We start from the raw sequence: 16,445 nt of genomic DNA, 5'->3' as shown, positions 1-16,445 counted from the left end.
CAAGCGCACACTCTGCCTCGCTCAAGCACATGCATGTGCACATCCATGCATGTGCACCACACACACACACACACACACACACACACACACACACCCTCTGAGCTCCTTATTACACAAGCACATGAGACGCGTGTAAAACAGCATCTCTAGGGTTTACACTTGCATTACAGATACTAAGGTGTACACATAAAAGTACACCGTTACACATTTGAAGGGCAGTGAGTCATTTTAAATTTTACGAATAAGGCAGCACAAAAATATGAAGATCATGTGTTGCCTTAAAAATGTATTTCACACAGCAGTGTCTTTGCCTTTAATTCAAAAATATATTTCAGTTTCTGTTTTTGGGATGTCCCCAGAGAATGAAGCTTGATTTGAAGCAGACATTGATGTTTGCATCGATGTGTCCAAGTCGTTAACATGGGAATCTTTAAAATCCATCCCATGTGATGCGATGACAGAGATCACACTTGTGGTTTGAGATGAGAACAAAACAAGGGCCGCCAGCAAAGATGTTTTCAATGATAATTTTCCAGACCAACAATGCAGACCAAGTACAAAACAATGACACGCTGTCAGGTGGAAACAGACTTCTTTACTGGATAGAAATGTTGACATTCAGTAATTTACAGTACTGTCAACCTGCCAGTAAAAGACTTGACAGGGCTTATCTGACGATCGTGAGCGACAAAAGACAAACAGTAAACAAAGGTCTTTTGCATCGTCCCTACAGCTCTTTGTGATTTACATAGTAGTTAATAGTTTACATATTGCTTGCATATCAACAAATACCTCTCACAGCACGGAAGCTCTGGGTGGAGTGTTGTGAACCCAACCCTCTGCGGTTTGACTGCTTAAAGCCAGGAGTCGTTGGCTTAATAAAATTAACAATACTAGGTACTGTTAGGTTGGGCAGGCAGATTGTACGATTTCTGTCAAAGTTCAGAGTTCCTCTTCAAAACAAAGGCCCTTTACTGTGAGCTGGCAACAAGACAAACAATCACAAACTGTTTAACCTGATCCCACAAAAGTGTGTGACATGAGCACAATGTTCATGTGTCTGATATTTTTACATAATCCTTTCGCGGTGGAGGAACTGGATCGTCACATCCCTTGCTTGTATCTACACCATACATTCTGGGTTTTAAAGTCTGGGATCATTTCAACAATTGTGTGGGAGTTTTGTTTTTTCCTTTTTTGTTTATAGCATGTTGCCGTGTCTGGACATCTTCTTCTAAACTTCTACAACAAAAGTGGCTTCTCACTAAAACTAAAACAAAGAAGTGAACGGACTGAGAGGCAACCATTTCAAAATCAAACAACGTGGAATTTACCGAGCCTGTAGTAGAGCACATTTCACAAATGTAAGTCTGTGCATACTCATATACAGGTACACAATGGCAGACACAAAAACACACGCACACACACACACACACACACACACACACACACACACACACTCCCACAGGCAACTCTCCAGGCATGTCATTAAGCTAGAGAGTACTAGAGTTTCCCGTTGGCAAAGGCTCCCTCTTGGAACTGAGGGATGAAGCTCTTGAAGTACGCCCTGGGTGAGAGAGAGAGGGAGGATGGGAGAGAGAGAGAGAGAGAGAGAGAGAGAGAGAGAGAGAGAGAGAGGAGGGGAAAGAGAAGGGAGGAGGACGGGAGAGAGCGAGAGAGAGTACAGCTTATAAAACATCAAAATGTGACAATGATTGTGTTTCAACTGCTTCAAAGCATCTAACAAATTCACTGGGTCAGTCCCAGTGCCAGCATGTAACAAGGTGCAGATGAAAGGCAGAATGTGTTTACTTGTTAAATTACAACTGTGCATGAGATATCTACTCTCTATGTGTTAACGCTCTTGAGGGAAAAACAGGAACACAAAAAAATCAAACGGCTTAAAAAAAAACCCCAGCAGTCCACAAGGTATTTAGCCACAGGTGGTGCGTTCAGGTTAGAATTCAAGCAAATAGCTCAACACTTTTGGAAATAAGCTTAGACGCTTTCTTGCAGAGAGTTAGATCACTCTCATATCTGTTGGTTCAATAGGTTAGTTAGCTTAGCATCAATACTGGCTGTAGTGGGAATCAGCTAGCCTGTTCTGTCCAAAGGTTACAAAATCTGCCTCAGTTGTGGATCAGTTGTGGTTTTACGAGGAATTGTGTATGACTATTTCTTGGCCAGGTCAGTAAGATCCTGAAAAAGCGCAAGCTAGTGGTCTGCCTCCAAAATCAATTGGTAGAAAACTGAGGCCGACTGGACCAAATGGTCAGCTCTCTTTAGTTCAATAGTTGCAATATCAAGCCCCAAAAAGCTATCAAAGGCTTTTCAAGCCTTTTATAATATCTGTTTACCTCTGTTGTTGAAATAGGATCATGCTATATATAGTCTCGCGTTGCCAGACCTTCCTCCACAGCGCTGCAGAGGAGGGTCTGGCTAGTCCACACAGCATTCCGGGATAGGAGAAAAACGTGCTCTGGTTAATTGGCATTTCTTTAAACCAATCACAATTGTCTTGGGCGGTGCTAAGCACCGGACAAAGCCACGGTGCCTCTGCCAAATAGCCTCGGGAAGGAACTTGTTTTGGTGGAACGTGTACATTCAAAAGTTGTTTTAGTCGTGCAACAGAAAACTCAGATTGGACAGATAGTCTAGCTAGCTGTCTGGATTTACCCTGCAGAGATCTGAGGAGCAGTTAACCATAGTCCTCAGAAATCCACCAGAGTTTAAATTTACAACACAAAGAAAGCGGAAGGTAATGGACATCCGGCCGAAAAGAGTGACATCCGGCGGAATTTCTGGCGGCACCGGAGCAATCCCGGAAGTGTAACGTCGTGGATATAGACTATGCTATGTATAAAACGATGAGTAATATATGTTTCTTATAACTGTAGAGGAATAGATAGTTTGCTAGTTGGGTAACCAAACAACTAGCTTTGCTAGCCGTCTGATTACCCTGTAAATAAATCCCTGTACAATTAGCTAAATTAGCTAATCCAGGGGGCTAATTTCTCCGTTCAGAGACAAGTGTTTGAAATTATTTTGAGTTCTGACACAGAGACAAGCATTTTGAAAGGGTTACTTTAGTTTATTTGGAAAGCTTGAGAAGGCATGCGCTGCTTGCCTCGATTCCTGAATCTCTTCAGCGTTGTTTGTGTGTGCAAAGTTAGCATGGCCCATAGTCAAAATGCTAACAAATATGAGAATAAGACCCAGGTTGAAAAATACTGCAATTTTCCTTTAAACAATACTTACTGAGCCAAAGCTCTAATGATTGAATCCAGAAGCTAACAGTTAGTAATCCAAATAGGTTTGCAGATCTTTGTGTGTGGAGACATTAAAGGTGCTCTAAACGATGTCACACGTTTTTTAGGCTGCAACATTTTTTGTCACATACAGCAAACTTCTCCTCACTATCCGCTAGCTGCCTGTCCCCTGAACACAATGTAAAAAACTGTGGTCTCTGTAGGCAGCCCAGGCTCTACAAACGGCAACAAAAACAAGCTGCGCCAACCTGTATCACTAAACATAACATAACAAACAGAATGAGGAGGAGGGGGCGAGCTAGTCTCCGTTTTGTTTGACAATACTTTGAACGTCAACAAGAAGTGACGTCACCCAACATCGCTTAGAGCATCTTTAAGATGTATTAAAGTGGTATGGTTATGCTCATTTTCAGGTTCATAATTGTAATTTGAGATTGTACCAGTATATAATAGGTTTAATTTTCAAAAAACACCATATTTTTGTTGTACTGCCCATTGCTGCAGCTCCTCTTTTCACCCTGTGTTCAGGTCTCTGTTTTAGCTACAGAGTGAGACCTCACAACTTCTGTAACATCTTTGTTGTCAGTCGCACATGCGCAGTAGCTAGCTAAGGATTACATGAGCTAGCTAGCTGTTTCTGCAACTTCGGCCTGTACAAGGCAGGATTAGCCGGGAGACTTCTTCTAAACGAGGGCGCACTTCCAACTTTGCATGGAATACCTGCAGAACAGGGACATGTAAGTAGTTCTTCAATGAATAATGAATTTGTGTGTGTTGTAGCAGTGTTTTGCCATTGAGAACGAGCTAGCATGCTAACGGTTAGCCCCCTAGGCCCCTCGTCTCGTCTCGGCTAGTGACGTGACGTAGCTCACCCAGAAACTGAAGGGAGGACACATTCAGAAACCGTATCTCACTCAAAACAGCATGGATGGTTTTTTTTCAAAGTTTGTATGCATGTGGAAGCACCAGAGACATAAAATAAAACCCCAAATCCCAGAAAAAGTGTTTTTTTTATAATATGGGCACTTTAAGATAAACAAATGAGTAAAGAAAAAACTACATAGATAACCAGAGTAAAACGGATTATGTATTGTATTATTATTAACCTTTGACATGCAAAAAGCAAACACTTCTTAGGCTGCAGCTGACGCCTGTAGATTAGAACATTTTAAACCAGTTTATGTTTATTAAAGGCGGAAACAAATCTGTGAATATCAAGAAATGGCCTGTGTGTAGTGCAATCTAGACAATATGATCTTATTGTATCATATCTAATGACTTCCATCATGATAAATGACTTTGTATGACTTGCAAGAAACTGGGCTTTCTAATGGATCTAATGAGGCAGGATCTACTCACTTCGCCCTCTTTGCCATCTCATTGCCGTCCCAGCGAGGGCTGTAGGGGTACGACACCTGCACCTGAGAATAGAGCTGGCCGCTGTTGGTGAAGTGGTACACAGACTGGAAGGTGAGGGTGGGCTGGTCCCTCGGGAAGTACAGCGGAAGATCCACTACGAGGAGCCGAGGGACACGGTGAGAGGGATGTGTTAAGTAGAACGAGAAAAAGAGGATCATAAGGTAACTGCATCAGATGTGATCCAGGCGGATCAGAAACAGACCCCAGTATAAATGTGTGTGTGTGTGTGTGTGTGTGTTTTGTGATGTTCCTACCGTGTACTAGAAAGCAAAAGTCCTTCCACATTAGCAGGAGAGTAAGTTTTGTGAATCCCTCAGCATCATACTCCACTACGCCCCTGCAATACACACATGCTCATTTACACCAACAGTATTTTTTTGTTAAAAAAAAAAGACAAAACAGTGACAAATGAATGGCCGCTGAGATCAGTGGAGGATGTGGTCCTCTCTAGTTGACTCACATTCCAAAGTGGCTGAGGAAGGCAGCGATGTACTCTCTCCTCTTGTGATAGCCTTGGATGACATACTGCACCTAAAGAGAACAAGTAAAAGGTTTAGTACACACAACGGAATTGGCAAAACAGCATTTGAATCAATCAATATAGATAACCCTCCAGAAAAACCACAACAAAGAAACAAAATCTAAATGGTATTTGTGGCATTTATCTGACTCAACAGTAAAAGGGTATCTGCTGCACACAGAACATTTATATTTACATATAAGATTAAGACAGAAAGATAAGAGATCAGAGATAAGATAAAAGATAAGATATAAAGACCAAAATCAAGAGATGCATATCTTTTGGACCGCCGAGACGCAGGGGGAAATAGGCTGCAAATGAGCTACATAATATAAAGCAAAGTAGTTGTTTAAGGTTGTGACTTCTAAATAGGTTGTTCCAGTGGTGCCACAAGCCAAATAATTGTAAAAAGACTCCAGAATTATGATACTATTGTGAATTCAAATCTAAAGCGTGGCACACCCAGAACTGAGATTGCAACGTATATCAATATGTGACAAAGGTCTGTGCTGTGAGTTCACCAAGTTGACTGCAGTGGTGCCTGGATACAGGCCAATGTTTATTTTGCTGGTTACAGGACAGGTCATTATATTGCCCTATATAATATACATAATATTAAATAGGACAAGCATTGCAGCGTGTGGGTGAAAAGGTAACAGATGACGCTCTTTCTCAGACCACACCCATCTTCGCACTTGACATTCATTACACCTGCTAAGTTTTGTGACTGCATCTTGCACAGTTGTGACGCTATTGCAGGGACAAAATTTGTCCGCAGACAGACAGACAGTGAAACACCAGGCAAAACACACACACACACACACACACACACACACACACACACACACACACACACACACACACACACGTTTGTGGCACTATCTTTGTGGGGACCCGTCATTGATATAATGCATTCCCTAGCCCCTTACCCTAACTATCACAACTAAATGCCTAACCTTAACCCTTACCCTCACCCTAACCATAACCTAATTCTAATCCTACAACCAAGTCTTAACCCTCAAACAGCCCTTTAAACTTGTGAGGTCCAGCATTTAGGCCCCACAAAGCTGTCGGGACCCCACAAGTATACTGGACTCCCGGTTTTTGGACCCCACGAATATAGTTAAACAAGCGCACGCACGCACACACACACACACACACACACACACACACACACACACACACACAGTCACAGCTGGTAAACATCAACAGAAGGTGAGCTCACTTGAACTGGGGATGTTATTATTACATGATTATAAGTCTTAGACCTCTGGCCTAGAAGAATAACCTTGCAGCAACAGAATGTATGCATACCCTGTTTAATGAACAGTATATTGTTTTGAATCTCATCAACTGCATTCCCCCTTTTTTTCCCCCTCAGCACATGTCCATACACATGGTTTTAGGGTCTGTCTGGCCCTGAATTGAACCTTTACAGGCAAAAGTACCTCTCAGTCTGTGTATAGCGGACCTACCCAGAATGTAAACAATGCCTTGGCCTGTAGAGAGATTAAGAGAGGTGGACTTTTTAATGGTTGCTTTCACTTTAAAACCAGACGGCTCGGAGCACAAAAGTGGCATTACATGCAATCTTTGTGCAGGCGAATTTAAATGTCACAGTACAAAGTACAACGTCTTTAGCTTACCATTTGACAGCCAAATAAGCTGGTGTTAAAAGCTCTACCATAGAGTTTGTCAAATGTAACAAGAAAAGACTGTCTCCTTAAGGTAGTGTTCATTTTAACACTTTTTTTTCTTTCTATTCAAGTCAACATTTTTACATGGGGCCTCTACATTCAGTTTTTTTTTTACTTTTTTTTTTATAATTCTTGATCAAATACAGTAACTATTCCATTTTTTTAAAAACGTTTTTTTCATTTTTTTATTTTAGCACAGTAGTGTAGATTACAAGACTTAAATCAGAACAATATCTGTTTCATTTTCTCTGCTGTCCATTTTTCTTTTTCAAGCATAAAGACAACAGGAACTTAATACAGTTTGGGAGAGGTAAGGTGTACAATGCAGGGTGTTAACATAAAACAAAGGTTGGTAAGACCGGGGAGGACTTCAAAGAAACTTAAAACTTACAAATCGTATTATTGACAGAAAAAAAACTAAAGGGAAATTTTCAAACAACATTAGTCATTTTTTCATGGTCCTTTAAAAATTTTAACATTACTCATGTATTCGATATCTCAACGATGTCTGGCCGTTAAGTGCTTTACATATTGGACCCACTTAGTCTAGAGTTTAATGAAAACATTTTTCTGAAGACGAAGAGAGAAGGTTATCCTCTCCATAACATAGATGTCATTTACTATATCTATCCACTCCTGTATCGTGGGGGCTTCAGGAAGCACAATGTCTTGTCAGTGCTTTTTTACCAGCGGTTGTCAAAATACCAAACAAACACTCATCAGACCGTCTTGCAAGGAAATCAGCATTTCCTAAAAAATAATGTGGGAACCTGCACGGGTAAATCAATGTTAAGTATGTTTTTCAATGTTTTGTGAAGCACGGTCCAGTAGGATCTTATGACCGGGCACTCCCAAAATATATGCCAGTGGTTGGCCTACTGAAGCCCAACCATTCCATTTTGTTATTCATCTCACATGCATGTTTAGCAACCTTGTGCATCACATTAGAAAATGAGAAAAACGCTGCAGTGCTCGTTTTAAGGTAGGTTGTCTGTGTAGTGCACTGAGTGTCAAGCAACAGGGTCCAAAATCAGCACCATCTACCTGCCAAATGCTGGTAAAATATGCAAGTGGCTGGTAGATTTGCTTCACTCACCAGCTGGAAAACTATGGTAATATATTGAGTGGCTGGTAAAATTTGTAATATAAATAAATTTGGCTGGTGGACAAAAAGAGTTAATTTTGGACCCAGCGATGGTATTTTAGACATACTCAACACAGAAAGGCCACAGCTGGCCTTCTTGCTTAGAGGCGACAGGTTTTCCCAAATCTAGAGCAGCATATACAAAAAACACCAGTGAATGACTGAGTTGGAATTTAAACCAAAATACAACCAATCACATGATTTATCCAACACATGAACATAAGAACAGGTTCTCCTCTTGTGAGCACATAACCAACATGTCTTTAGCGTGTGTCGACAGGTGTGATTAGGTTTTATCTTTAAGTCTAAAGAGGAACAGCTCAGGGCTTGCTTGACTTGACTGAGCATCCTGGGCAGGTGAGAAAGCCTGCAGTCAGCAGTCAGCAGCCAGCCATGAAGGTGACCTGCTCCATTCACCTAGCAAGACGAAGGTTATATATCACTGCACCTGGGCAATGCTGGCGAAGCTCAGATTACTCAACAACACAGAAAAAAACTGCAGCAGAATTCCCTCAGTCTATAATTTAGACATGCACACTATTTCATCAAAGGAGCATGAAGAAAATCAGCCATGTTAAATCCATTTCACCACACCAATGGGAATATTGTTAAGTTATACATAGAGTTATGTTCCGATAGACGATTACATTTTGAATCCAGTTCCCTGTTGGTGAAATATCTGGATTCACTGAGCTCTGAGGATAACAAGTCTCCTATCAAACATTTTTTTTTCTCTCCACATTCTTAGTAGCAAAGAGTAATGCACAACACATTCAGGTAGCAGGCCTGCACTGACCCTTACTATGGCACGTTAAAATGACAGACATCATCAGCGTCAGATTATACTGTATTAGCTGAAGCTAATAAACGTTAATTCAGTAACAGCTATATGATACTTTATATTCTTTTGGTTAATGCGCCCTGCAAGCTGGTGTCTGCATTACGCCAAAGACTGTTTGTAAGGGGAAAGAAACATCACTCTGTCACACTGGACGGCATTAGATAATGTTTTTGTAATTCAAAAAGATCTAGCGTGGCGAGTCTTCTCTGGAGAAAGTTTTGAGCTGATCAACTCACATCAATTTCAGGAGAATTTCCAAGCTAAACTCTTATGAAAATGACATCAACATTTTAGGATTATCAACCTAAAATTCATAAATCAGGATCTCCAAACATATTTTTGGTTGCCACTGATAACTTTAGGTACTTGCAAATGTTGAACAATGAACCTATATAGATTCAATAAGGGATTCGAAAGGGTTTGGATTTGATAAACAGGTTTCTACACTGGTTTTGTATTAATTAAAACTTGATCAAGCCCCCACCCTAAGTTAAACATCAATTTGCACTGTATTTGACTTCAACTGGATTGAACAGTTTGCATCAGTTTGCCAACTCACAACACGATATTATGATGATTCCCATGATAGATTCTATCATGAGCGTGTGCGATATATGAGCTAGGGTTTTCCATAGTGTATCATATACTACCAGAGGAATAATGAACTTCTGGAAAGAAGAGCAGTTACAGAGTTCACATATCTGCAAGAAGAGATAAACTTCGAGTCGCTATTCTCTGGACTCGTGATTCCACTTTGACTTGCGCACTGATGACTTATTTTATGGAAATTTATGACTTAGATTTATGAAATCGGACTTGAGCATTCATGAAATAGAACTCAGAAGTTGGATGATGTTTCTGACTACTTTTATGTGTAATAGATCAGTAAAATGTATATAAGATATTGATATATATTTAGTAACAGTAACAGTTTCATGCAGGGGCAGGGCGTGAGTCCTCCACCTGCGACTGTGGTTCATAATGCGTGCCTCCCCCTACTACATGTTCACATTTAAAAGATGCAGAGGGATGCGCCCTCTTGGACTTGGACTTGAACACTGGGGACTCGAGACTCGACAGCTGGTGACTCGACTACAACACTGGCTCCAGCAGTGCAAGAATAATGTGATAAGGTAAGGTGATATTAGTGCCAGTGCATCTATAATGCATAATAAGTCTGTATTGCGATATATTGCTGTTACTGATTATTTGTCCCAGCCCTAAGCAGTCAAAAACATGTAGTGAAATTGTGAGGTTCATTTGAGGACAGGATACATCATAAATAAAGCTGCATGGTTGTGATTACTCATCAATGTACTATATGAATGACTGCATTTTGTGAAAGAGGAAAGTAGTAATCTCTGATACACAGTTCTGTGTGTGTGTGTGATGGGTCTCATATCTGCAAGAGCTCTTAAACACAGACTGCCATTGTGACTCAGCCTCCTGTTCAATTATGTTTACATGGGACAGTGGAGGCGGAAATTGAGCTTTCTTAAAAGCTGCAAGGCCACATACTCAATAAGCTGTGTGTCTAGTTACACTGTGTGTGTGTGTGTGTGTGTGTGTGTGTGTTGTAGTGTGTGTGTGTGTGTGTGTGTGTGTGTGTGTTTTTCAAGGGAACTGTGGATCACTGAACTTTTACACCCATACTGAGAAAGGATTTCCTGCCCCCACTGTCACGGTGACTTGCAGCCAAGTCTTTCTATTGGCTGCCTCGAGGTTTGAGTGATGCAAGACAGGTGATCTTGCTCTGCAGGTATTCAAACCTGCCTGCACCCATGACTCCCTCGCCCGCTCATCCATTTGTTGTGTTCGTGCATTTGTATGTGGGGAGTGTGACGCAATTGAGCCGGAAGTGCTTCCTGTTGTGTGATTAAGAAATCTCTTCTCTCTCTGTCACATAAACATTTACACCACCCCCAGCTTTTATGTTATAAAGAGTGACTAAACTGATAACTGACTATATGATACTGATCAAATCCACGTGGGCATCAAAAATTCAAATACCATAGAATGATGAATAATAAAATGCAGTGTTTATTATGATAATGAAAGGAGTAAGCAGACACAGTATAATTCAAATTGACTTGGCCACAGTAGAAACGTCACATGGACACTACTACCACTGTCTACAGTATACTGCACATATCAGACCTCCAGCTGTTTATTACCAGCCGCAACTGCGTTATATTGCTTCCAAGCTGAATTAGAGTGCTTCTCAAAAGGGACACGATCACAGTGGAGCTCATTGGGAAGCTATAACAGTAACAAAGCAAGGCAATATAAAGTAAGTCTCTAAACCGCAGCATTCCGGAGATATTCCAAAAATAGTAAATAGAGTACTTTGATGTCATTCATGGCCTCGCTGATAGTTAAAGGCAACCAGATCAACTGATAAACAAAATATCCAATGTGTGGGGCGTTTAAGACAAAGCGAGAACGGAAAGAAACGGAAATGATTTACAGAGGCGGTGGATTATTTTACACAATATTATCATATGTGCTAACATGATATCAGTATTTTATTTTTTAATATCACAGTTATCGTCAATACCGGTTAGGGTTGGGCGGTATCCAAATTTTTATACCGTCAAACCTCCTCCCTCTTTTACCGCGGTATACGGTATTACCGTGACTAATTAAAAATTATGACGTAAGGCTCAGACGGCGTCACCAAACTGTTGGCTTGTGCACCGTTCAGAAACTGAATACCAAACACTAATACTGAAACAATAATAACATAACAACAAAAAAACTACTTTCTCCTCCACACTGTCACGTGATGACAACCACACATAATTACATAAATGATATTTAGTATTTAATCCTTGTCTCCTATATAAGAGCATTGCATTTTTTTTAATGACGGTATTGAAACTGATACCGTTGCTATTTTTAAGACCTCGCGGTATACTGTATTACCGTATTACCGCCCAACCCTAATACCGGTATATCGCCATACCCCTAATTTCAACATATCACAGGTTCTACAAGATCTTGTGGACTTATTTGCTCGCATAAGCAGTTGAAGAGTAAAAACATCCATTTACCACACTCGATCAGAGGCAAACACCACTGAGACCTTTAAATCAAGACTAAAAAACTTCATCTTTTTTTCACTTGCTTACAGTTGAATACTTCAGCCCTGAATGTAACACCTGCACTTTCCAAGTATTTCCAAAGTATTGTTTCTTTTGTATTTTGTTTTAATCTGGTACAATCTATTTATTTGTAAGGTGTACTATGCACTTGTAAAGTGTGCTGTGACACTAAATAAGCGTACTTACTTAATTGCAGTGTTATTGTTCTGGTATACAAGTGAGATGCCACCACAGTATATGGGGCCTGTTTACTTAGTGATCACAGTGGCAGAAACAATCTGTTGTTCACTCTTTAGTTGTTGCTGTATACTAAAGGGTCCAACAGCCAGACAATGACTACAATTGTTTTGACTGACTGTGCTTCTCCTCCTACTGTCTACTTTGCATGTGTAAAAATGTAATGTAATGAGAATGCCAGCAACGGGAACACATACTGTATGTACCAGCTATAAATGTAAATGTAAACGTTGGGATTGGATTGATCATTAGCTTGATAACACATCTGGATACAGACATAAGTTGTGAACTGGTCCCTTTAAAAAACACGTAAGGGAAGAGCAATAACCTAGAACACACACAATAAAACGAAACCCGAACATTTGTAAAAGTAGCTGAAGCAGACACATGACACATTTAATTATACTGCATTCATTATTAATTCCTCTCCACTTCTCTCTCATAGGCCAATTTCCTACCTGACTATCACTACCAGGTCAAAAAACACTGCCGGCTAAGGATGATTTCATTGATTGAAAGCAACTAATTCCTTGTCTTGTGAGTTGATCACATCTGTATGTACATAGGTGGTGACTGAAAACCCCTCAGGGCCTATTAGCTTCTGGAACTGATTTTCATGAGTAATCTTTTTAATGCTGCGATGCCAGGTGCTGCCACAACCCTAGTCCCAGTCCCAGCTGTGTGCACAGTATGTGGCAATAAATACAATACAAACACAGCATCTGGAATATGTGGGAGTAAATGATTGATGGTTTTAAAAGAACAAAACGATTGCACAGCCTGTCCTCACATAAGAATGATGTCTCTTTTCTTTGCCATTCTTGGGCCTCAGTCGATAAATTTTACAAACAATAACAGATATAGAGAAGCCAAATACTGCTTTGTGTTTCTGCTTACACTTTCAGCATCTGCCTTCCTCTGATGAATCTACTTGTAATATATGCTTACTCTGGCAAAATTTAGGTTACTTCTTTTGACTGGAAGTGACTCAAAAGAACGACTAATGCCACTTCCGCCACACAACTGAGCCACATTTCCGCTACTGAACATGAGAGATTGCTAATTGCTACTTCATGTTGTCAAATGGTCCATTTTCTTTTAGTCCCTGTATGCTTGACCACCAAAAGGCCACAACAAATGATAAATAACATTTTGAGATCCAAGAACAAGGTACAAAAATAAAATTTCTTTTATGATGAACATTAACAGCCTGATCAATATGGACCAAGAGGATTGCTACACTCAGATAAGAGTGTAAAAGTCTGTTTTAATGGTAATAGTAGTAATATTTAAAGTCAACACTACATCTAGCACTGTCTATTAGATGTATCTATGTAGATACTGTTGAAGCCCAATTAAAACTGATTAGGATGATCAGAAAGCTGTCGAACTAGCGTCACTAAGATTAGCCATTGCCCTCTTTTCTGTGGAAGTTGCTTCAATAGCTCAAATATCATAAAGGCTGTCACTATCCAAAAAACCCACAACAGGGAAATATCAACCATATATAGTTTGAATGAATATGAACACAACCCACGTAGCCTAATGAGAAACTACGTTATGGAATTGATGTTGTCTTGCCCATTCGGAGTGGCTCAGTAAGACCTCTGAATTCAGTATAGTTATCAGGCTATGAACAGGTGAATCCAGATTTGTTGTTGTGGTAACGTTACTGTTAAAAGGCTACAACCGTGTCTTTCCTCACACATCTTCCACCTACACTGTTGAATACAAAAAGCTTCCACACATTACTTCTCACTTTCAGATGGTTTTGCGTCATGACAATTCATTCACAGCTTGCATGTGAATGGGCATGAAATTGATCAGAGTCATAGCATTTTACGAATCTCCCCCACTGGAGTGCAAAGCCAGCTGTGACTACACCATGGAAATTTTGAATTTGGACAGATCACTGCTAAGGCTAACACACTTAGGCTGTTTAGTCTATGTATTGTACATTTTAACAACAGCAATTGGCCAGCATGCAGCACATAGTGCTGGTTAAACTTTGCATACTGCAATAAATCAATGGCCCTGAATGAAATCAATAAGAAGGATGTGTGTTAGAGGCAGTATACTTTATTAGAAATGTGTACTTGCTCTTTCAAGTAGTCTTACCTTATATAGTAATAGTCTTTATCTGCTATTGATAAAGCTGCTTTTCAACATGCCTTTCACATGTTGTCGACTAAAACACCCAGAGACATGGAAGTGTTCCAGTCACCCTGAGTATGCTTTTTAGAGACCAGGAAGGTATCTGTGTTTGTGTGTGTGTGTGTGTGTGTGTGTGTGTGTGTGTTTGTTTGTTTGTTTGTGTGTGTGTGCGTGTGTGTGTGTATGCGTGTGTGTGTGTGTGTGTGTGTGTTGGTAGCGGGGGATGGGCATTTCTCCTGAGGGAAATGACATCACATCGTGTCTACACTGCATATCTACCTGTCAACCTGCGGAGGCCAAAGAGTGCTCAGACATCCTATGGAGGTTGGCCAGTACGCCCACAGACACACGTGCATGAATGCCCATACACACATTAAAACACACACACACACACACACACACACACACACACACACACACACACACACACACACACACACACACACACACACACACACACACACACACACACACACACACACACTCTAACATGGTAACAAGTGTGAAATAATGCAGACCCCAAAACTAATAGACATTAGTTTTTAAAGACATTATTTCTTTGTGATGGACACATGGACATACACACAACACACAAAGCACATCTAAACGTACTGTATAAAAGTAAAATGAGTTTAACCAAACGCTGTTACCTTGTTGTTGAGTATCTGGCACACTTGAGGGACATAGTCAATTAGGCATCCGCCACTGGGGAATGCTGGGATTTGAAGTGCTAAGGAATCTCCCAGAGCACTGATTGAATAAAAAAGACAACAGTTAGTCGGTAAATGTATGCACATATTTAGGTTACACTCAACATAAAGTTACTACCATGTTCTCTGTGCCACCACAACAATCTTTAGGACAATTCAAGACGTTGTGTGACCACCTGCCTTTATGGAAATGTATGTAAAACAAAACAAACACTGAGCACATCAGTTGGCTGCCATCTACTGAAGTTGTGGAATAAAAAAAAATAAAGGAGTGACTCATGCCTGTGGCATCCTCCTTATTCTCCTTGACTCGTTCAGTTATTCTTTTGACATCCTCCTGATTCAATCCAGCAGCACAGCTCCATTAGTGATTAGTGCATGCTTGTTTAATCAGGAAATCTGCTGCTGCAGCTCCCTAATGACTAACCAACCGAAATAGTCACTCCCTCATTTTTTTTCTGATCTGGGGCAAAAACAGAGGGAATACCCTCAGGACAGGTTAAAGGTCTTAAGGAACCGCTTATTGGCTTTTAATGCTCATTTAAAGACACATAGAGGAGGATGTCTTCCGCTGCTTTCTATTTTTTTCCATTCTTTATTATAATAAAGGACATTCAGAGGGCATTTAGAAATGCTGTTATGTTAATTTAAAATCAATGCGGTAGTGGATGCCTGAAGTTTACCAGGTTAAGCATGTATGATAAATGTAAATAGCCTACATCATGCTACATTATGTCAAATGTCAAAGATCACATATGTTGAGATGCGGCCCCTAGGGCTTGTTCATTAGTTGATCAGAAAGGCTATGATGTAAAAAAAAAATGGTAATAATGTATCTCAGGGTAAAACACTACTACAGTGAATCACAGACCAAGACCATGATCCCACGGATTCCATCACATCATCCCAGAGCCAAGTCCAAGCCACGCCTTAAGTCTTTGAGATATGACTTGCAAGCCAAAAAACTAGTTTATCTGGTTTATCAATGCTTGGTATGAAAACACCGAACACTTCTTTTTTTGTAAATGGAAACAGGGCATTTAATGTCCAGCTGCAAGTAATGATCAATAATCAGTAAATGTCAAACAGTTCAGAGAGAACACTCAAATTGGATGTGCAACTACAAAAAAACACCATGATGAGTTTCTGTCTGTTTAGAACATTGTAGTGTTTTTGAACGTCACATCACATTAAAACCAGGATCAGTGCTGATACTGAAAAAGACATTTCTGGGAAAACTATTAAAATTAGGCAGTGTAGTACAGGAGGGATTGGACCGAAAACAGCTCCAAAAGTAAAAAAATGAGCATTTCTATTACATTACTTATTATAACTACAGTAGAAGCTCTT

General features: G+C 40.3%; 1 protein-coding gene across 3 annotated transcripts in view; it reads right to left on the bottom strand.

The window, feature by feature from the left end:
• Positions 1-575: 575 nt before the first annotated feature.
• babam2 (BRISC and BRCA1 A complex member 2) overlaps positions 576-16,445 on the bottom strand; it is an 87,027-nt gene continuing 71,157 nt past the window's right edge. For 2 of the 3 annotated variants that reach the window (XM_035994530.1, XM_031321321.2), the window contains exons 8-12: positions 15,036-15,135; positions 5,149-5,219; positions 4,943-5,025; positions 4,629-4,782; positions 578-1,567 (exon numbers count right to left, since the gene is read on the bottom strand). In XM_035994530.1, coding sequence (XP_035850423.1) covers positions 1,504-1,567; positions 4,629-4,782; positions 4,943-5,025; positions 5,149-5,219; positions 15,036-15,135 — 472 coding nt within the window. In that variant the 3' untranslated portion in view covers positions 578-1,503. Of the gene's footprint in view, positions 1,568-4,628; positions 4,783-4,942; positions 5,026-5,148; positions 5,220-15,035; positions 15,136-16,445 lie in introns of all 3 variants that reach the window. The other variant, XM_031321322.2, reaches the window with a different exon arrangement.

This window comes from Sander lucioperca, chromosome 18 (genome assembly GCF_008315115.2).
Source record: "Sander lucioperca isolate FBNREF2018 chromosome 18, SLUC_FBN_1.2, whole genome shotgun sequence".
Lineage (NCBI taxonomy): Eukaryota > Metazoa > Chordata > Actinopteri > Perciformes > Percidae > Sander > Sander lucioperca.
Note: the sequence above shows the minus strand (reverse complement) of the source record. Positions and strands in the feature narration are given on the sequence as shown.